At 32.4% G+C, this 24,257-nt stretch overlaps 2 protein-coding genes across 3 annotated transcripts; both read left to right on the forward strand.

Annotated features, from left to right (window-relative positions):
- The first annotated feature begins 610 nt into the window (after nt 1-610).
- On the forward strand, nt 611-11,606 carry LOC149901563 (pupal cuticle protein 36a-like). Of its 2 annotated transcripts, XM_090110743.1 has the most exons (4): nt 611-705; nt 2,193-2,457; nt 2,506-2,850; nt 10,640-11,606. In XM_090110743.1, exons 1-4 carry the CDS (start codon nt 697-699, stop codon nt 10,942-10,944), a joined length of 924 nt encoding a protein of 307 aa, XP_089966869.1. In that variant the 5' UTR covers nt 611-696; the 3' UTR covers nt 10,945-11,606. The 2 variants fall into 2 exon arrangements, with proteins under 2 accessions (XP_089966869.1, XP_089966868.1); XM_090110742.1 differs by having other exon boundaries at nt 2,193-2,850.
- A 10,275-nt stretch (nt 11,607-21,881) lies between these two features.
- LOC149901564 (uncharacterized) lies at nt 21,882-23,844 on the forward strand. The gene is made up of 3 exons (XM_090110967.1): nt 21,882-21,965; nt 22,442-23,003; nt 23,580-23,844. The coding sequence occupies exons 1-3, from the start codon at nt 21,957-21,959 to the stop codon at nt 23,801-23,803; spliced, it is 795 nt and encodes a 264-aa protein (XP_089967093.1). The 5' UTR covers nt 21,882-21,956; the 3' UTR covers nt 23,804-23,844.
- Nucleotides 23,845-24,257: the final 413 nt, after the last annotated feature.

Here is a 24,257-nt window from a genome sequence, read left to right on the forward strand (position 1 = left end):
TATACTAAAATAAACCGTAAAGTCGTGAGTTAGGGTACATATTAAAATGCGAAATTTATTATTTATGTTAGTTTTCATTAAAATGAAGCTGTCCAATAAAAGGCATAGTTTACTTGTGTGAACTGTCTAGATATCGTTTTAAATGTGTGGATTTTGGCGACAGTGGTTTTCATACTAATTATGACATTATAGCACTTCTATGTGTCTTGTTATTTAGATTTCTATGATAAACACCATTAAAATGCACTAGAAATAATCGTAAACGTATATCTTCCTTGAACGTAATAAATATAAACGTAATAGAAATTATTTTTGTAATAAACATAATCTAAATATAGGTCAAGCGACATTCTATAAAGACTTAAAAATTCGTTGAAATAAATGTATGCATTTCGATCTATGCACTATTTTAGGCCACTTCATTTCCATAAAAAAAAAGACTCTTTAATCCGCACTACTCCAAATCCCTCTAAATTAAACCCATAAAATAAAAAAGCTCAAAAAAAGTGCAAACCCTAACAAAAAAGTGCACATTCCACCTTATCGTAGAGATGCGTTCACTCGGAAGGCCATACCGACCATGATACCATTATGCCGGGTAAGGCAATCTAACTGCTATATAACCCGACTGCCCATCCTACACAGCACAGTTTGTGTCTAACCGGAGCACTCGTATCACCTAATTATTTATTAAACATGAAGCTGGTGAGTACTCCAATTATCGGACTGAAATATCCATTTTCAAAGATTCAAAATTTTCATATTTGTTACATTTTGGGGTCAATCCATCGGGATCCTGTAACATTCGACTCGGGACGTTAAATATGCCCCTATATTTGGTCGTATTTTTTAAATCTGACGCAAAAATTCGATATGAAAAATTCATCCCAATTTTTTCAAAGTTTTCTCTTTGCATTAATTTCGATACATATTTTCGTTTTATACAATATCTTCTTTCTATATACAGTAAAAGTTCCTTATTCGCGGGTAATAGGTTCCGTAAATGTGCCGCGAATAGAGAAACCGTGAATAAGGAATGGTAATTTGTATGGGGTTATAGGGAATACGTTCTTAGGTGACGAAATAAAAAAGCAAATACATAAAGAAACCAGTTTAATTTAAGTTTTTGACCAAACATATTTATTAATTACCATTTAATTAGGTATTATCTTCAGGTTTAGGCAATGGCTTGTCACTTTTTACTCGTTTTTCATTTTTTTTAGTCGACATTATAAATTCGTAGTTGTAGTTCAAGCGTTTACTAAGGATAACGAATGGTTTATTTATTTAGGTAAATACATATATGTATGTACCGATGTACCGATTCGATCCGCGAATAACGAATTTTAGGCCGCGAATACAGGATTTAGGTCGCATTTTTTCCATCCGCGAATAGTGAAACCGCGAAAGAAGGAAGCGCGAATAAGGAACTTTTACTGTAATAACATTGTACATGTTACGTAATAAAATCAATTTTACGAGAGTGTTGATTAGCTTATAACGTCAGAATCAGTAACAAACTAAATCTTAAACTTAATCACCCTCTAATAACTGACTAGCCATCTTATTATAGACCCGACCCCAATATAACATACCTACAACATGTATTGCAACTTTACTATCGTACTTTTAAATATAGTGATTATCTATACAAGTATATTGTAATCCTTTCATCTTTTTCCGCATCAATAGGTTTTTAAATCATAATTGTATCTTAGTACCTATGCCAATCTCATTTCATAATATTCAAAGAATCAAAGCCCCACTATATTATTTGTCGATATCCGTAATTAGCAAATCATCACGCGGAGCATAGTTAAATTCACATTAGATGATATAATTACATCGTTTTGTAACAAATCAAATGCTATTCTAACGCCCTACAAAGTTCGCCCCGAGCGAAATGTTTCAAGCACGAGTTACATCTAATACTCGCTTATGCTTATCGATCTTCCCATTATTTTGCAAAACTCACAATGAATGGAACAATGTGCACGCTATTTAGAAATTTTCGTGTACCGTAGAGACAGTTTCGTTCGAGCGTTACTCGTATATTTCGAGATAATCTTGCCCACATTTCGATAACGTTTTTGTAGCATCTAATCAAACATGAACATATTATTCAATCAACGCAAAAAGTTCGCCCCGTTTAACAATTTTGCTACATGATTACATTATAATTGTTGTTACAGTTCGTAGTTGCCGCTATCCTCGGGGTATGCTCTGCTGCCCGTTTGGACAACGCGTACCTCCCTCCTAGGGGAGGAGCAGGCGCTGGATTCGGCGCAACTGGTGCCGGCTTCAGCGGTGGTGCCAGCAGCTTCGGTTCTGGTGGTTCTGGTAGCTTCGGTGGAAGCTCCGGCGGCTTCGGCGCGGGAGCCGGTGGCTTCGGCGCTGGCAGAGGTTCAGCTAGCGGATCTTACAGCCAAGGAGGCTACAATGCTGGCAGCCAAGGAGGCTACAACGCCGGCAGCCAAGGTGGCTACAACGCCGGCAGCCAAGGAGGCTACAACGCCGGTGGTTTCGGTGGCAGACAGTCCGCTGACGCTAGCGCCCAGATCTTGAAACTGAACAGCGAAGTCACCGCCGAAGGATTCCAATACGAATACGAAACGTCCAACGGTATCAAGGCTGACGCATCTGGAGTGGCCACCAACGGCGTCCAATCCCAAGGCAGCTTCTCCTACAAGGGCGACGATGGCCAGGATTACAGCATCACTTACACCGCTGACGAGAACGGTTTCCAGCCCCGTGGTGCTCACCTCCCCACTCCTCCTCCTATCCCAGAAGAGATCCTGAAGGCCCTGGAACAGAACGCCCGTGATGAAGCCGCTGGCATCGTTGATGATGGTGAGTCATCTTTTATACAATAATAACACCTAAAACATGACATAATTACCTATTTATGACGTAATACTATATAAAACATATTTAGAAACTTAAATAGTAAAATTAGAACGATATTAAAACAGCCATACCCTTAAAAGTAGACCTAGTGTTTCACTAGATCAATTCTAGTCAGATTAGTCCATCTATTTATTAATAATCTAAAAGTAGCTACCACGCAATTTCATCCGTACCGTAATAGGTGAGAGTTATGTAATTTCTTACCCATCGATATATTTCAAATAAATCGGTGTATTATCCTTGATAAATACTTATATGCACTGTCTAGATTAACACCTATGATATTATAAATAATCTTTAATTTGTGTCTATCCAAAAGTATAAGTATAAATATTAAATTCATATTTAGGCCAAAAAGTTAATTCAGGTTTTTTTATTAGAACGTTCACGAGTTAAAATTCTTCTCAGTGACTGCAATTATTACAAACTTGACCAGAATAATACTGAAACACTTATAAAATACCTACCCGAATTCGACACCAATCAAACATCCTTCAAAAACAACTTTTTACTTCCAAGTAATACAATATCCAATAATCCGCACTTCCAAAGATATTATATATAACAAATTTGCACCGGTTCCAATATCAATATATTTATACTGATTTTAACGGTTATCAAGATATATTATGTCGTAGTAAATCTTGTGAACGTATCACCTATCAGCCTAATGTGGGAATAATATTTGCGTAGAATAGACTTTCAGAGTGAAATAATGAAGCCCTAGAAAGTTTGACTGGTTATGTAAGGAGGATGTTTAGTTAATTAAATGTAGATTTATATGTTTGAATGGGATAGGATAGATAAAATAGATTTTATCAATGCTGGTTAATTTAAATGTGGCCTAAGAGCAGAAGCAACAAATTTCATTAAAAGAGCGAGCAGAATTCAGCAATAAGTTTGCTAGTATGTATTTTATGACGCATGTATGCATTGAAGCTCTGGCAATGATTGATATGATTTGTTTGATATTTTGTTTTAACTGTCAGTCAGTTCTGTTAATGGTAAGATACAGTAGGTTTTAAAACTAATAATTTATTCAGGCTACAGGGAAAAAAATTATTATTTCTTCAGTTCACTATATAATATGTATTATATAACTATACGATCTGCCAATATACAGGACTACCTATAACATAATTATACCAAAAACTTCGCGTGACTAAATTCGTTAAAATAAATTAGATTTATAACTTAAAAAAACGTTGTAAAAAGTGACCACAAATGATTGATGTAAGTCCTGGTCTAATTATTTCAACAAAAACGTTTGCAGACGTTTCTGTAATCATATAAATATAACGTACCGCACTTTAACCTTGCTTGATACACACATTAAGTACGCGTTGTTACCCCATGATTTTTGATTTAATAGGATAAATCTCGATTAGTTCCAAAGTCATTTTTAAATAGTCCTTAAACATTATTTACAATTTTTAGCCATACCAAGTAAAATAAGTTTGGTAAAATGTAGAAATCGATGCAATTTTCTCGACAATAGGTTTACAAAGATGATTTTTTTTTATAAATCCTCTATAAAAAATTGACGGAGTATTGAAGAACGTTGTATAAAATTGACACAAAAATTACCTACATGATCTTACATTGCATAGCTCTGTTAGCATTACAATAGTCTAATGTGAGTGAAAATGTTATAAATGTTTGAATATTTATCACGGCAATATATTAAATACATTAAAATAAATCCCCTAAAACCAAAAACCCTAGTCACCCTACATTACAAGTGCTCTGAGTAACATAGTGACAGATTGCGTGGTGCGCGGGAACCGAAGCCGTAGGTCACCACAGGTCTCAGAGCGGTCTTAAAATCTAATTATCTATGCAAACATATCAACATTTTATCTGTAGCGATGCAATCGCAACTGCATCTCGATTCAATTTTCTGGGAAGCGTGCTTTTGATTTAAATTCATAGTTGTTCATTTTTCATTTTATATTTTGAAGTGTTTTAGGCTATTTGTGTCGTTGTTGTCGTCTAAAAAATCTATGTAAAAGTGTAATCTTAACTTGCTATATACTGTGCGATCATCACTATATAAAGAAAAATAAAACTATTTTGAATGCCATACAATTACAAAGAAAAGCGAAGACAATAGAGTCCCAACTTTCCGAAAACAACACAAAATAAAACTTATCATAACGTTAATATTAGCTTAAATCATGTACCAAAATAAACTCATACGAATCTATAGATAAAGAAAACCCCCTCTTCAAAGTAAACAGCATTATAAGCAATATCATGTGAAAATATAATTACTTAACTTCACTAATCACCAATATAGATTACGAGATATAACTCCATTTCAAAGATTAATTAAACGTCAAAGAAGATGGGAAGATAATGATCCATTTATATACTCACTACGTTTATTGGTTAATCAGGTAAATCTTCTCATAGGAATCTTTATGAAACCATTGTGTACAATTGTTAGGTCATAAGTTAAGTCGTAATGCATTAGAGCCTATATTTTTATGAGCCAACACTTTTATTTCGTACCTAAATAATTCATAGCATTTAAGTGCATTGTTTTATAGTCAACTAAGGTTGATTTATATTTTCTGAATTCTGTGTATTTCATATACTTTTCTGTGTTTTATATAAATCGTACCTATTATAAACTTCTTTTATATTCACAATATCTATCTAAACAAGTTATATTTTCAGGTAAAAATCTTACAAAACGTACTACAAAAAGCTTTGACACAATCATACGCATTTTAACCAAATTTGGTTTAACGAACATTGAAGACATTTTATTTCTCAGAACTACACATCCTAGGTCCTAATTACTTGCCTTATAGAGCTTTACTTCCATTTAAGTTGACTTAGGTGATAGGTCACTCTAATTGTGCACTAAAGGCTCTGACAGACAGACTGCGTCAGAGCGCTAACCTGATGCTATGCTATGATGCTGAATTGTTTTGTACAACGCCCTAATATTAACCATTGAAGAGTATGTTTTAATACAAGTATGGTACTGGTATTATACTGTTAAACAGAGCGACAAAGATCCGTCACGCTAAGTATATGTTCTATCAGACAAAGCATATAGCGAGTAGTACAATATACATCACAGTATCATAGCAGCGTCAGATTAGCCCTCTGACGCGCGCTAAATCGCCGTCTGTCTGACAAAGCCCTAATGTTTTAACTGCTCTAATACAGGTGACATTTTGATGAGCATTGACTATTACGCATCGAATCTAGTATTATGTGGAAACATCCATTTAGTGCTAATCTATCTTAGGTAATGCGATGTATTTGAGGAGCTTATTTTTTTTAGATGAAGCTAGTTAGAATTATTATTTGCTAATATAAAGAATTTACTATCGGAGTCTGCCTTGACTAATTATAAAACAGCAATAAAAGAATATCCCTCAAAGCTTAAACTAGCATTAAAATTATAAAAAGTGTGTAATTTAAATTGTTAATTAACTTACAAAAAATGTAATAAATAACGTTTCTCTTATACACAATCATTCATCTCTCACATTCGTTAGTAATTCAAATTCCCAAATCATCACTTAACTGCATAAAAGCGCAACAAAACATTAACAATCAAGAGACACTGAGATAATTGTAAATGACAATTTCTAAATTAATTAGGTACAAATGTTTCCATATAAATACACACATATCAGTTATAATCGATATCGCTCTAATAGACATTTGACAGAACCTTCCGAACTGCTGAGCTTTTGTCTTGCGGTTGTAATTGGGTTAGGAATTTTGACGTAAACTTTAGTTTACGAGTTGTTTCACATGCGTTATTTAATAATATACAATATACTTTTACAGAAAATAGAAATACTAAACTCGTATACAGAATATATTAAAAAAAGACGTGTGGCACTCGGGGACTGCCGCGGTAAAGCTATTGCATGCTATGCCTTCAAGCCACACCTCCGTGCCCGTCCCCGTGGGGAGCGTGAGGTTTTTTCGTTACGGAATTTCTGGATTCGGTCCCCGCGCTCAAGGCCCGCGATAGAAGCTATGCAATAGCTTAAAATATACGACGTATTTTATAAGAAAGCTGAAAGCTTTATGACGTAGATCATAGTTCTAAACGAAAGCTTAAAAAAGAGTCATGAGGTTTACAATAATTGCCTTGTAGTTGAAATAATCTTAATATAGTAAAAAACCGCACCTAAAACAGTCTTATTGATACCTGTAAATCTAAAACAAAAATATTTTAATCATTTAGTTAACTTGGAAATTGTTTCATTATAAATAGAATCTGTAGAAATAGAGAGAATGGAAAATGATAAATACAAATATAGTGCGAAGTCGTGACCACTTTCCAGATCCTCTAAAGTGTAAAGGTTACATCGCGTCATCTATTTTGTCACCTAAATTCTATTCATCTATCACAGAAAACCTAATGATCGTTGTATCGTCGTAGTAATTGCATATTCCACGTATTCTCATATTGAAAAGCGTATTGCCATCTATACACATGAATAGGTATTAAATAATATAAATTCGTAATAATAGTACATCTTATCAGTATTCAGAACTTACAAACAGACAGACTAAGTACTTAACTACTGAACCAATTTGCATGAAATTTGGTATAGAGATATTTTGATACCCGAGAAAGGACATAGGATAGATTTAATCCCGGAAATCCTACGGGAACGGGTTTTTCTTTGAAAACGCGGGTGAAGCCGCGGGCGGAAAGCTAGTTTTTTTATAATTCTCTAAAGCATAAAATCAAACCCATCAACGAAAAACTGTACGACTGCATTCACTGCATTGATTTAAGAAAAATCTTAATACCTAAATTTCTTTGGGCTACTTAAGCTACCTATAGCCTTTAAGTACTTGAATTATAAATATACAGTTCTATATAAGAGATCTGTATAATTTCTAGTTGCATTCGTGTTTGACAATCCCAAAGTGAATGCCCATTCAGGATACATTATACCTTGAATCGTGAAATGGTACATCCAAATATCTAGATCAAAGTCTTTAGATATAAGGTCAGTAATGTAAAGCTGTGTTCGCTTCTATTATAAATGCAATGTAATTACTACTTAATATCGCAACTGCAAAGTACAAATGATGCTCATAAAACTATATAAATAAATGAGTATATAAGATGATTTTAACCGACTTCCAAAAACGTTCTATGATCAGACAAACATACAGACATACAAACTTATGTATTTTGTTTTAAGTTTTATAAAGGACACATACAATAATGAACTATAAGTTGAATACAAAAATAAGAAACACGTAAAGCATAATGTTAAGAAAGTTCTAGAAAATGATTTCTATGATATCTATGAAGATAATGAAAATCTAACAGATAATTTATTACATCCCTCTTCGAAGTTAATTAATGAAATATAGTTTTATATAATCCATAATATTCACCGTGAGAACAAAAGTAAGATAATAAATTATATGAAATAATAATTGCAACTGTAAATGTAATCTCAATATTAATATAACAGAGTAATGACCCCTTGCATCATCTCATGAGTCACATTTCTCAATGCAGAAGGAATTTCAGTTTAGTATTAAAATTAATACGAAGATAGTTTTATTTATTTTCAAATAAACTGAATAATCCATACTAATATTATAAATGCGAAAGTAACTCTGTCTGTCTGTCTGTTACTCAATCACGCCTAAACTACTGAACCAATTTGCATGAAATTTGGTATGGAGATATTTTTATACCCGAGAAAGGACATAGGCTACCTTTTATTTCGAAATATGTACCACGGGCGAAGCCGGGGCGGACCTCTAGTATGAAATATGTTATACATGGTTTATCAATCGACTCAGTCCAATCTAAAATCTAAATGTGGTCCAATCTCTTTAAAAATAATACACTAATCCACACTTAATTAGGATAAACATGTTAAAGACGTCTCGATTTACATCAAATCATGTTCACAACCAAAAGGGAATTTCCATGAAGACGGTCCAAACATTCCAACTTGTGTCCAAAACGGGAATTCCTAAGAACATCCAAATCCTTCTGTGACACTCACTAGGAAAGTTTAAGAAAGATTTAGGAAACTAATTTATGACAAAATGGGCAATTTGTAACCACAATGAAAAACAATGGCTAATTCACATGAGTCCCGATCTGTGTGCTAAATCTCACACATTAGTTTATGAGAGAGGTTGGTTAGGTTAACTTTAACATTTAGTCTGTCGTAAACTGGGTTTTGTGGATGTACTAGTATTTAATTTAATGGTCATTCTAGTTCTTCTCTTCAGTTTGAAAGTATTTCATATTTAGCGTAAATAATAATTATTATTCAATTACAATGGAGTATTATTATGAACGTCAATATATATTTTTAAATAAATAACTATAGTTAGGTACCGAATTAAATAAATAAGACTTTGAAATGTTTGGTAAACCTTTATCAAAATCAATTAATATCTCAGAAGCGATTAAAAAACAAACAATATTCGTACTATTAAGGCAAGTTTAAAAAAAAGATATTAAGCTTAAATCGTATCATCAAATCGCTTTAAACCTTGCAACGATCAGATATAGCCTTGAAAAGCTCTCCGATGTTACCGTTCCGTTGTGGCCAGTAAATGTGCGTTTTAAAATTGTATTTATATACTTGTATACAATATGTACAAACAAATGTATACTTTTTAATGTTTTATTTGCGCATTACAGATTTAGAATTATATTTGGTCTATCTTATAGTGACCCATGTCCAAATTTTAAGAAGTACTTTTTTTTAATTTGATCAGTACCAAAATTGCATTGCGGTCCCATCCGGTTACATCATGGCTTGAATACAAACAAGTAAAATATCCTAAGTTTTAAAAACTGCCAGATTTGTAACTTAGAACTTACTCGATATTCTTGAAAAAGTCCCCAAATTCTCAAAATCTGTAATTTTTATAAATAATGAATACTTTGTTCAATATTTCAACACTCTTATACTTATATAATAATATCGTATTAAAATAAATGCATTTTTACAATCCGCTCTGCCACTAACTCCATATCATCTGCAATTCTATGCACAAAACACGTGCGCTTATTTGGTTGCAAAATCTAATTGCAGAGCTGTTTAAAATCGATCACGAACGTTTGAACACTTGTAGCGTATTATTTGCTTTATAATAAGCTTATTTCTTCAGTTCATCCTAGTATTTGAGATGCCATAAACTTTAGATTATGTAACGAAAAATATTTGTGTATACTATTGCGTAGTTTGGTTACCAATTTTAGTTTTGCTACTTCGCTCATATCCGAAGTAAATCTTTGTTGAAGCTTTCAATACTAATTCTCATTAATTATGTGAAGTGACTTTACAACACTTCAAGTGTAGATTAAACATAGATATGGTTTATTGTTTGATAGACTTTGTTTTACATCGCTATATCACAGTTATATCTAGTTTACTAAGATTCTTTATAACCAGTAGATTGTTCTAATTTCCTTCTGTCTTTAGAAGTTGGATAGTCAATGAATATTTAGTTTTTAGAAGTTAAACTTCTTTAGGCGCGAGAGTAAAATTTCAAGATCGCGTCATATCAATACCGTCACGTCATGAAGTAAAGTGACGATTTTGCTATCTTAGAATCTTGCCAAAGAAGTTTCACTTCTGACACGCGTGCTCGGCATACACGCTCTTTTTATATCGGAATATCGCTTCTATTGATTAGTAGATAAGCAGTAAACGCGATAGTTTATAAACTTATTTATGATGTTTAATTCTTCCAGGTTCATACCACGGTGAGGGTGCCGAAGCCGGTGCTGGTAACGGTGGATACTCCGCTCCTTCTGGCCAGTACGGAGCTCCTTCCAGAGGCTTCGGCGGCAGAGGATCTTCCTTCGGTGGCCAGTCTAGCTTCAACGGCCAAAGCTCCTCTTTCGGTGGACAGAGCTCAAGCTTCGGCAGCCGGGGGTCATCTTTCGGTGGCCAGTCCTCCGGTTTTGGAGCTCCCTCCCGCCAGTACCTGACCCCTAACGCTGGTCGCGGATCAGGCAATGGCAACTTCAACGCACAAACCGGTTACCGTTATTAAGAAATACTGAAATAAATGAATAGAGCCAACCACCGATATATTGTGGCTCTATTGATTTTGATGGTATTTCTACTCCACGATGAATTGATTCGAATTGTGACACTTTATGATTTTGTTTCTTTTTTTTTATTATGTACTTAATTCGGTCTTGATCTTATAATATTTATAAGTTTAGGATCTATACAGACAACATCCATTACTTGTTATAAGTAATTTCAATAGTTAATCTGTGCTCATTTTATTGCCATCAAAAACAGGATGTATTACAATTTTATACAAAATATTTTTTCTTTTATATATATTTTTTTTAAAAACAAAATCGTGCAAGTGTCATAAAAATCGATAACTTGGATACGCTCTCTTGAAAGAATTAAGCTGTGAACCGTTCTTGTGATGTTAGATTCGGTTAACCAAACTGTAGTTAACCGGATAAATTAAAAAGCCCCTTCTGTATATCCCATCTCTTTCACTCTTCATTAATGATCTCAATCATAACATCTTCCCTCTCATTTCCTCTTGTGTAAATTTGTTCTAGGCTTAGATAAGTATAGTTACTTGGCAATGTAAATGGACAGTACTAGATTTAAGTACGACGACGGATTTAAAAATATAAAAATAGCTTATAATTGTAAATATGAATAAATAAATGTTTTTATAGCAAATTTGGATGTTTTATTACTTTTAATTAACACTTTATGCAATGATATTATTACCATTAATTGTAAACAAATGCTTATAAAAGTTAGACACACATTTTATATTTGATCAGTTCTAAAGTTAAAGTTCTACAACTTACAATATCATAAAAAACTGATTTAAATTATAAACTAGTGGTCCGCCCCGGCTTCGCCCGTGGTACCTACATATTTAAACTATCCTATCTCTCAAGTTGGATCGAACTGCACATGGTGTGCGAATTTTATTATAATCGGTTAAGTGGTTTAGGAGTCCATTAAGGACAAACATTGTGACACGAGATTTATATATGTATATTAAATAATAGAAATAGATTAAAATTTTATAAAAGTTACGCATTTTAATATTATGCAATAGCATATAGCAATAGCTCCATATACCACATATACGATGAACTCATACTTTAACATTCATATATTCAATTATACTTCTTGTAAAAGCACTTTTGAATCGTCATAATTTTTACTTATTACCATTTACCACAGACTCGGAAAGCAGTTTCGGAGAACGGATAGATCTTAGACTAATAAAATGTAAAAAATTGAAATACCTGCAGAAACTATATTATTATTCTTATGAACAATCCTTAATCTTAATATATGATTACATCATGTAAAATTTGAACAATTACAATACAGGAAATACAAATATGTATGTAATATTTTACAAACACATCTTTCGCTACGCATCCTCGCACATCTCTGGTAGAGCAGCCTAAAGCTTAGTTACATTAAGTACTATAACTATAATTTGAAAGTGATTTCTATTAAATAATTAAAATTGTGATACCTGTCAAATTTAAAATTATATTTCTGTATAATATTAGTATCTACGATAAAATCAAGGGATATAAGCTATAAAAAATTTGAATTAATTTTATATGAAGGCAACGCAAAACATTTATTTGATAAACTTACGGAAAGCACCATTTTCATACATAAAACTTTTTGCAAATATTGCTCTCATTTTGGATATTAAATAAATCGTAAATGAACATTTCAACCATGAAATAAATAATCATAGAAATGAGGAAGCACTTAAAACGGAATGTTTCTCGTAATATTTTAATATTATAAAATTTATTTATTTTTAAGATTATAAAATTGCTATTTAATACCTATTCAAGATGTTAACAATTAAATCATATTGTAGGGCAATTTATACATTTATGGGATGATATCAATAACCATATTTAGAAGCATTTTATTAGGAATATCTTCTTATTAGTTTGGATGCATGTAAGCAACGCCACCTAGAGTCAAACAAGAAAAGCTTTTCATACCTAAAGATTGTAAACTTAAAGTTTTTTATGTATTTGCGAACAGAAAGAAAATAAACGTGTACAACGGGTATCTGTCTGTTTTCGTGATCGTATCAATACTTCCGAAGATAACCCACCCTTACAAATACACGAAGTTAGAAATTTAACCTCTATATTTGAGCAAAGCAAAGATAAGATGAACGTAGATACATACACACTATAAACTACTGTTAAATATGTACGCGGTGTGTCCCTTAGATAAATACAACTAGGTAGTGAAAGAGAAGAATAAATTCGATTGCTCTGGCGGTGGCCGAATTGGTCAAGCGTCATGGAAAGACGCGTGATCGAATTTTTACAATTTATAAAAATATATACCTACTGTAAAATAATTAAGTTCTACAAGTGTCTAGACTTTCGTAATAATTATTCCTAAACAAAAAAGGGTCACACATAAACTATCTATTTAGTTCAAACGAAGATCTTTCGACCTTTGAGGTCTTATAAATAGTCATAAAACTCATCTTACTGTATATTATGGTCTGGTCAGTTTTTGCGATAGCCACGTTTGGCGCGGTCTGGCATACCATGAGATCGTTGGCACATTAGGGACTAGCTACATTTTGTCGCAACATTAGAATTATTATTAGTTAATATAGTTAGACTAAACACCTTTATGCCTTATCTATATTCTTGTTAGTTAATAATTACTCTTATGTTGCGAAGACATTCATATTAGTAATATTATAGAGGTTAATATAGAGGTACTTATATATTCGAATTTAGTAACGAATAAAGATTTTATTCCATTATTTTTTGTATTCAAATGAATTATTAAGTATGGATGTTGGGCTCTAAGAGCTAGGCAAAGCATAAAATATAAAATACTAGCTTTCCGCCCGCGGCTTCGCCCGCGTTTTCAGAGAAAACCCCGCATCAAAACCTATCCTATCTCTCAAGTTGAATCGAACTGCACATGGTGTGCGAATTTTATTATAATCGGTTAAGTGGTTTAGGAGTCCATTGAAGACAAACATTGTGACACGAGATTTATATATATGTATTAAGATATTATATTAATACGTAATTCATTATGTCTAAAAAGTAAAAATCGTAAATCATGTAATCATGAAAGTGTACAGCTTATCTCTCTCATTTATTTAAATACAAAATATCACTACATAGTAAAATATAAAGTCGGTTTTTCTGTCCTTATGTATGCTTAAATCTTTTAAACTACGCAACGGATTTGGATGTCGTTTTTTTAATACATAGAGTGATTCAAGAGGAAAGTTTTATTATATAATTTATTAGGCTTTAGACAAAGCGGGTGAAGCCGCGGGCGGAAAGCAAGTATAATATAAAATACAGAACACAGCACATGGAGCATAGAACACGGAACCCGAAGCACGAACGTATAACTCAAGAGTGGTTAAATTGATTTTAATTTTCAGTAAACGGTAAGTTTTACCATAAAATGAGTAGACACATTAAAGATCTGATTATATCGATTAGATAGATTATTTTCCATATAATACATATATGGAAAATGTTAAAAATCATATTTCTATAAGAGTAGCCGTTTCGAAAGTTATAAATAATTCAAAAACTTGAAAGAGTTGTTGAATTGATAAAAATTTTGAAGAATAGAAAAAATGATCATGTGCCGTACCGCCTAGCCTCTCGGCCACCCGTGAATCCCCTGAAATCTGATTTTTTCTACTCTTTCAGTTGTAACTGCCCACGGGACACCCAGAGCTGTTTTTTTGTTTAGAAATCCAAAAATTAAGAAATTCTTAAGAAATTATTCGAAATTTTTTATTTTTTATTTACGTCCGAATAAATATATTTAATCCCAGACTGACAGATGATGAGACCGGTACGGGTTTTTTACCATTTAGATTGTAAGAATCAATTGACGGCTCCATTTAATTGCAAAACTCATATGAATGAAACATTAGATTCATTTGGAAAATGATAAATATTTATTACTGGTCAAGAATGTAATTGACAAACTATAGTCAATTATATTTTAATAATGTTTCGGTATGCAGTGAGAATATGAGAATTATCTCTTTTTGTTTTCAATATTATGACTTCTTTATTTGATTCGTTTTCTGGTTATGTAATAATGTGTAATTTTATTATAAGAATAAACTTTAATTACATATTATATATTGTATACCCTTGCGTCCCTTGCATTAACTCCACTATAATTATACATTAAGTTAGGTATAACTATTACTTTTATAATTCTATGAAATAAAGTGATGTAGCTTCACTACATAGTATAAAACAAAGTCGCTTTCTCTGTCCCTATGTCCCTTTGTATGCTTAAATCTTCAAAACTACGCAACGGATTTTGATTCGTTTTTTTTAATAGATAGAGTGATTCAAGAGAAAGGTAATTTATTAGGTTTTAGACAAAGCGGGCGAAGCCGCGGGCTGTAAGATAGTATATAATATAATACATAAAAATTAACAATGGTTTTCTAATTTATTATAACTCGTAGTAAAACTACAAAAAATTCAAGACAAATGTATAAAATGTATAGAGAAATACCTTAAAAATAAATTCACTTTTACTATTTTTAAACAAGTATTGCAGCCTAGGTATATAATATTATTATTACTGATTCTACAACCAGGTGCTTTTGATAGCCCTTTTAAGACATGGCCTAAGTCATCATTACCATAAGAGACTAATAAGAATTACGCATCGGTATCTCAAGCATGTTTATTTCGCAAGCATCGTAAATCAAAGATGAGAAAATATATCCAACTGCAATCAATTAAAATGTTCTTTCGAAGTAATGAGCGCTTCAGATTTCTTAGAATTTTACAAGTTGTAGGCTATGCAGACAATTTTTTGTTTGATTTAATGTGAAGTTTAAATGCAGTTTAAAAGACATGTTACTCATTTTTTCGGTTATAATTCGTAGTGACAAGGTGCTGGAACTAGTTTCTTGTCCCAGTTTCGTTTAATCCTGAAGTTATGTTTGTAAAATGCAACTGCCATAAAAGATATAAAAGTTCAAACATGGTTCAAACGCAGGACAAAACCAACACCACTAAACAAACTGTTCGAAGCAACACTCATACTTAAAAAGATACTCAATGCTCAATCACTTGATGACCTACATAAATTAGTAGCATAATAGGAATCAATGACGGACTCTGACTGAGAGAGCTAATTGTATAGAAAAATACAGCAGGGCGGTGATAAAAAGGTATTGAATATGAAATGAAAATTAGGACGTTACTTGGCTGTAGACTGACTGTAATAATAGTTATCTTCCGATCTCAGAACATCTTTGAAAAATGAAAATATCAGGTACATCTTTGAGCCCCGTACACTTCGGAACTTTATGTTTTATAATAATTATTTGAGCTTTTATTTTTGTATTATCTACATTCTATAAAACATTCGCTGCTAATAGTTTCAGCTTTCAGTAGCAAAGATTTACATAGTTAAAATGTAAACAAATATCTATCACAGGTGACAACTTTTCTAAGATGATATCGGCTGGAGTTGATATTTAGTTTTGACAAGACACAGAAGACTAATCGAAATCCATTAGTCACAAATAAATGAAAAATAACTTATTTATTACAAAATTAGTGTCTAATATCCGAAAAAATAAGTGCGGATCTCTAAATCTATTTTAATAAAATAATGGTTTATAATCTATATCACGAATTGGCCAGGCTTAATGAAGTAACAAGAATTACAGAGGTTAATGTTATAAAAATAACGTGACTCCAATGAGCTTGTACTTTTTAATACTTGTAATCCTCAAAGACCTCGTAATGAGCTTATAATGTAATATTAATCGAAATGTATTTAAATAAATTTATCTGAGAGCTGATGTGAATACTTCTTCTTGCAAAAACTTTGCTTTTTGTTGAGCTTTGGTAAATAAAAATTAAAATACGACAGCGATATACCTATTCTTTTTTTTTTTCCTTTAGTAAGAATACAAACCTATGATTTTACATGGTGGTTTTAAAGTTTAGTGTTAAACTGACATTCAATCCAATAAATAAATAAAGACAGGGTATTGGATTTAAAATTATAAATATTTAACTTGTATGATGCGTAAGATTTTTTAATAGCAAAATTGTGAATCGTAAAAATTTCTGTAATTTTACTAGCAGGCGTCAGAAATTGAGAAAAAAAAAATTAACCGATTAATTTTATAGCTACATCTTTACCGACTAACAAACGCAATTTGTTATCACGGGTTTACCCGGGTAAATTTGGGGGAAGTGAATAGAATCGTATAATATGTAGGTACTATAATTTATATAATAAATAGTAATCATCAGGTAAATATTGAATACGTTTTTAATTGTTATCATTGAAATGTAATATTTAAAAAATAAATAAGACAATAACCATAAAAAGCTTTTCAAAATACACACTTAACTATATTTAAAGCATAGTTAACAATATTCAAAAATTCGTAAGCCGTTAGTAATGCCGGATACACAAATTATTAAAAAGTCAACTACATTTTATATTAATAAAATAAAGCTTTTAAACAATATTACAAGAAGCGATAAAGATCATATTACCATATATTACGCTAATGTAATATTATATTGAAGGCCTATAATGTTACGATGAAAGTGAACTTGCCGCCGTAATTGCGTTCATCTTGCGACCTTGGCAATGGTGAAACTGATTTTGATGCAATTCTGTTCTGAATATAAAACTGGTTTATTGATGGTTGAAGAGGATAATTAATATCGTTAGGATGTAATTGTAAAGGTTTTGTTTTATTTCAGATGCGCCAATTTTTATTTCAAGCTTGTATTTTGACATCAAGCTCCCTATAAAACTGAAAGTGCTTTTGTCATGTTCATAATTATTAATAGAATTAAAATATAGAGTTAAATAATAATAAAGCCAATGTAGTTACCCTGTGTCGTAACTCGTAGATGAAAAGGCGTGACGTCAAAGCTACGCCGCGACCACAGAATACATAATAGTACCTAAACGCTACCGCGGCCGTACGCAAGACACTTATATAATATTATATTTGATAAAAAAAAAACGTAAAGCATCTCAATATCAATCGAAGCACTACTAACGTAACAATGCTTGTTATTTAATAAGAAAGAAATAAAATCTCTGCTCCACCTACATCATCTAATATATATTATAAAGGCTAAAATATCTAATATCTATTATAAAGGCGAAAGTTTGTAAGGATGTATGGATGTATGGATGTATGGATGTATGGATGTTTGTTAATCTTTCACGTAAAAACTACTGAACCGATTACAGTGAAATTTAGCACACATATAGAGGGTAACTTGGATTAACACATAGGATAGTTTTTATCCCGGAAATCCCACGGGAACGGTAACTATGCGGGTTTTCCTTTGCAAACGCGGGCGAAGCCGCGGGCGGAAATCTAGTAATATATATTGACACATTTAAAATATTAATAAAATGTAAGTTAGAAGTCAACTCCTTGAGGTCAGAGTTAACATTGATAACCAAAATGTACAAATAAAGAGCACATCGCCGACACAAATCTTAAATGTATTTTTGAATAGATAGCCGTATAAGTGATCATGTGGTGCAATTGAATACATTGTCATTGAACTAGAATTATACGTATTGTACATATTAAACTGTGTTTTATTATATTAAATAATTATGCAATAATACTATTTATTTCATTAAGATACCAATGTTTTATAATAATAATTTTTGTGAAAGGAATCTCTAAACTAGATCAGAAATCAAATAATTAATTCAACTAAACTTCTTAAATCTCTTGAAGTAATAAAATGCATTTTTTACTCCCCTAAGTTGTGATTCCATACCAATATTACTACATATACTGGATGTCTGTTACTTTCTTTTACTACTCCTACATATTTAGGAGATGAAACTTTTTCACCATAGCTTTTGTGTACGAACTGTTAATTATTCAATTAACTTGTTGCTTATTGCATGACTAGCGACCCGCCCCGGCTTCGCTCGGGTGCAATGCTGATACTAAATACACTACAGAAAAACTGTGAACGTTGTATATAAAAACATAGCGGCCCGCTCGAGCTCCGGCTTTGCACGGGTATAAAATAGATAGCCGGGCGGCTGGCCGGTACCGCCGCAAACGCTACGTCCCGCAATTTTTAAATCTGTAATATCTTCGAAAATATTCACTTAAATCATACGGTGTAAAGGGCCATATAGATCTATATTAAATGAACAATGTATTCAAGGTATTTAATAGGTTAAGGATTAATGCTGTATTGGTTAAAATCGCATCGAAAATTAGCCATTATTTGTCGTAAAAAGTAAATGACCAAAAAAAGTTATTGTGGGTTATCCATAAGAGATAGACATATACCATCGCGGACTTTTCTGTAGACCTTTTCAATGTGTATAATACTTAGTACATTATTTTGATAAAACTCGTAGGGTTCAGCCTGCGTTTGCAATGTAAGCGGAAAAAATGTAATTTTTTACGACATCACATTAGAAACCTCAAAAATAACAGTACTTCTCCACTATTTAATGAATGTTATTATACATATAAACCTTCCTCTTGAATCACTCTATCTATTAAAAAAACCGCATCAAAATCCGTTGCGTAGTTTCAAAGATTTAAGCGTACAAAGGGACATAGGGAAATAGGGACATAGGGACATAGGGACAGGGAAAGCGACTTTGTTTTATACTATGTAGTGATAAATGATTACAACGAATTTAATATACTGTGTTTTCATTTCATGCCCTAATTAAGGCAAAATAATAGGTAAAATGCACCAAAGTTCAGTATTTTTAGAAATTTCATACTTGACCACGTGAGTTTCGGTTTCGGTTTCGGTTTCGGCCGAAACTGAAGCCACGGCCGAACATTCGGTTTCGGTTTCGGTTTCGGCCTGGAAACCAGTTTCGGTCGGACACTAATTTTTTTACACCTTGGCTTACATTATTGCATTTTTGGTAAGGATCTCTAATTTTTTTGAAAATGCAATATAGCCTATGTTGCTCAGTAAAGATGCAGCTTTCTAATGGTGAAAGAATTTTTGAAATCCGTCCAGTAGTTTTTGCGTGAAAACCATACATACATACATACATACATACATACATACATACATACATACATACATACATACTTACAAACTTTTCCTCTTTATAATATTAGTATAGATATTATGGGGATATAAAAAAATGATATGTCTGATGGACATGAGACTCTTAAGAACAGATAAACTGATACGAATAATATTTTTCATTGGATCATAATTTTTTAGGACATTTTTTCACGTAGAATAAGGAGCTTTTTAAAAAAATATGTATTATTATTACATAGTTACATCAAACGCCTAAATTTGCAAGTCACTTAAACGTGGGAGCAGCTATGAGTTAAAAACTAGTACATATCAATAATTAATCTTCTTCATAAACCTAGGCTCGATAAAAACTAGCTGTTGTTACTGAATAATTAGGTATTTAATATTAAATTTGCTCCTTAGATTTAGTATGGATACCTACTTTATCAGTTTTGAAGCTGAGGCTTTCGCTTTATAGTTTAGTCAGCAATTATGAATTTAATAAATTGTAAATTTTTGTATCAATCAACATAATATTTATGTTTTATATAACTTATTTTATTTAGCACTTTGGTCAAAATTAAAAAAATAACGCACATTTATTTTCTATTACCGGTCCGCCTCTCGCTTAGCAACACATTTGGCGATTGATTTGTATAGATAGATATTCATGACGTCATTTGTACACGCAAATAAGTATTCAGAATTTTAAAGTTTTCAATATTTGACTGTTTGCAACTAATATAATAATATAAGCTCAAAAGCTTCAGGAAAGCTTCCTAAAACTATAACTGTGTAAAGTTGAATTATTTCTGAGTGATTGACTATACAGTATGCATAACTACATTTTTCGAAGCATAACGAGCATATACTATAAATCACTACATAGTATAAACAAAGTCGCTTTCTCTGTCTCTATATCCCTATGGTATGCTTAAATCTTTAAAACTACGCAACGGATTTCGATTCTGTTTTTTTTAATAGAAAGAGTGATTCTACAGGAATGTTTTAGTATATATAGGGTTTAAACTAAGCGGGCGAAGCTGCGGGTGGGTCGCTAGTAAATATTAAAGGCTAGCTAACATCTGCGTTTACTTTTCATATATTATTGAAATTAACAATTAACCTTTTACGCCGTGTAGGAGTATGTTTTTTACTAGTAATTGAGCCATCTCCGTTTTATTAGCATAGTAACTTCTTAACTATATTCTATTACTAAGTACTACTTATTTTGGAAAATATTTACTTTATTTATGCAATTACTACGGATAATACTATTTTTTATTTTTAATACTGCACGATAGTAGCAACTTGAAACTATCATTTCATTTCTAATTAAAAATATTCTGTTACTCATGATATAAAGTATTTTACATTTATTGTATTATTCAATTTTCCCAAATTAAGAAAAGTTATACTACGTAGGTATATTAATTTTAATCAGGATAAAAATTTTAAACTCTAAAATATATTTTCAACTAGCGGTACATTGAGCTCGATATAACGAATGAATACAACAAAAATTGATTTTCAATTCATAATTTATAACAAAAAAACAATTAACTCTACCATCACGTATAAGTTCCGTCAGTCCAAACCCAAAAAAAAATCCTATATACATTGCAAAATCGCAACTTCTTAATCGGCTGGTCTTCTAATCACGAATTATAAATCACGATTCATCAAAACTGCAATACAATAGAGCTTTCATAATGAAACCGATTGAATTACTGAAATTAATTATTACCCTTGAAAACCTTTGACTGACGAGGTCGAAAAAAAAAACATTACGCTAATTACTCGATCATGTATGTGATATCTTGCAAACTCTTTATTACTATGAGAATTACGTCAGAACACGCGTTTGATGGATCAGGATTAGGAGCAGGTCACTTGGTATATAATAGGTCACTTTGTTGGCAGAAGCACAGTTTCGAGTGAGCTTCACATTCGGTAGTACATCCAACAATACAAAATGAAACTGGTAATTTTAATTTTTATACTAATAGGTATTCATATTATATTTAAAACAATTCAAGTGCTATCAAAATTTGAAGTTTTAACATCGAACTGTGTATTCCAATATCCAGTAAAATATTTTCCTGCGCTTTAACTTAACTATAACGACTTTTCTCAAGCTTTTCCATTTTAATACGTGTTCAATATCTACCCCAAAAGTATACTTTTTATACAAGTAAACAATATAAAACTTCCCTAAAATAGACATAAGAGTTCAGTGTAAAAATAATTAATTAACTAATATCACCATCCAATTTCATAATTTTACTGTTATTTTTACTGTATAATGACCTAAAAATCTCCCTCATCATATTGATAATAATCTTATTTCCACCACTTATCCATAGTTAACTTACTACTCCTTTAAAACAAGTTTGTATCAAAATTTTCTTTTAATCAGATTGTCTCTTAAAAACATGTCTATATAATTTCTTCTTACAGTTTGTCATCGCCGCTTGCATCGCTGTCGCCGCAGCAGGCCGTCTGGAGCACCTGGAACGTGGCTACCTTCCACCAGACAGTTCCAACTCTCTCTCCGGTGGTTTTAACTCGCACAGCGGATCCCAGAACGGATTCGGATCTGGATCTGGACATTTTGGACCTAGCGCTCGAGGATCCCAGGGCTCCAACGCTTTCGGCCATGGTGGATCTTCTTTCAACAGCGGTTTTGACAGCCACGGATCTAATGGATTTGGATCACATGGCGCATCTAATGGTTTCGGATCCCACGGAGCATCCAACAGTTTCGGATCACAGGGGGCGTCCAATGGATTCGGATCACAGGGGGCATCCAATGGTTTCGGATCCCACGGTTCGTCAAATGGTTTTGGATCACAGGGGGTGTCCAATGGCTTCTCCTCCCATTCGCACGGATCTGGTTTCAATTCCAACCAAGGTTTTGGATCTAACAGCGCTTTGAATTCCGCTGACTTGAAGCAATACCTGCCCCCAGACCAGCCCTCATCTGGTTCTCTCCATGGCTTCTCCGGATCTTCCATCAAACGTGAGTAATTTAAATATTTAATTTTAATACAAAATATTTTCATCTAAATAAAAGTGACTTCATTGAAAATTGCACCAAATTGCAGCGCTAAAATACACATTTATTAACAAAAACTATCAATTAAATATGCATATTATCTCAATGAAATTTAATAATTTACGGCAATTTGTTTTTGTCTATCTATTAATATAAAACATTGTACTTATATCTATCAATTGACAAATCACTACTTTAATAAATTCTATAAAAACAACATTTATCCAATACAAACAGTTTATAAATATATTAGGAGCACTTGTCAATAAGTATTTGTAATTGATAATAGTGTGAAAATAATTTTAGTCATTATTACATCAATAAAACCGCATACTACTCTTTATTCATCGATCATCATTATTCCATATACCCTACTATACCTTTCTCAACATAATAATAATCGTACACGACTACTCCATTCCTTTCCCAACCTAATCAATTTATTCGCCACCTGCCCTATTATTTATCTTTCATAATAATCAATCTACTAACACCTATCTATCTTACTATTTCTCTTCATAATAACCAATCTACTTACAGCTGCCTGCTCAACATGTGGCTTCGGACGCACGCAATCCCAGTACTCCCAGAACCAATATGCCCAGGCCCCCAGCACACAATACGGTCAGCCACAGTTCGGATCCCAGCAGAACAATGCTTTTGCTGCAACCCGTTCTTTTGAAGCCAACCGTCAATACCTGGCTCCTAAGTCCCAGGAGATTCCTCAGCAACCCTTCGACGAACAGACAGGCTATCATTACTGATGTGTTGTGTTCATTGTATAGTATTAAATGATTGAATTGTATGTTGTGTTTTATTTAACTAAGGGCCGATTTTTCATCCTTGTTTAAAACTTTTCCGTCCAATAAAGTATTACACGATAGTATTAAAATGTCACCTGTACACTGTCAAATACAGGTAATTAGAATACATTTTTGAAATGGTAATTTAATACGTTATTCAACGAATAAGTTTTAACCAAGGATTGAAAAATCGGCCCTAAAATGAATATAAACGAGAGAAAGAATCACTAATCAACGCCTGTAAGGTGTTTTGAAATTACTATCACTTTATGAATTATGAAGTTATTCAATAATCTTATATATAAAAATGAATCGCAAAATGTGTTGGTAAGCGCATAACTCGAGAACGGCTGAACCGATTTCGATCATTCTTTTTTTATTATATTCCTTGAAGTACGAGGATGGTTTTTATGTA

The sequence above is a fragment of the Colias eurytheme genome, chromosome 16, assembly GCF_061535395.1.
Source record: "Colias eurytheme isolate Ceu_HAF_F1 chromosome 16, ilColEury1 Martin Lab GWU primary, whole genome shotgun sequence".
In the NCBI taxonomy this organism is placed as follows: domain Eukaryota; kingdom Metazoa; phylum Arthropoda; class Insecta; order Lepidoptera; family Pieridae; genus Colias; species Colias eurytheme.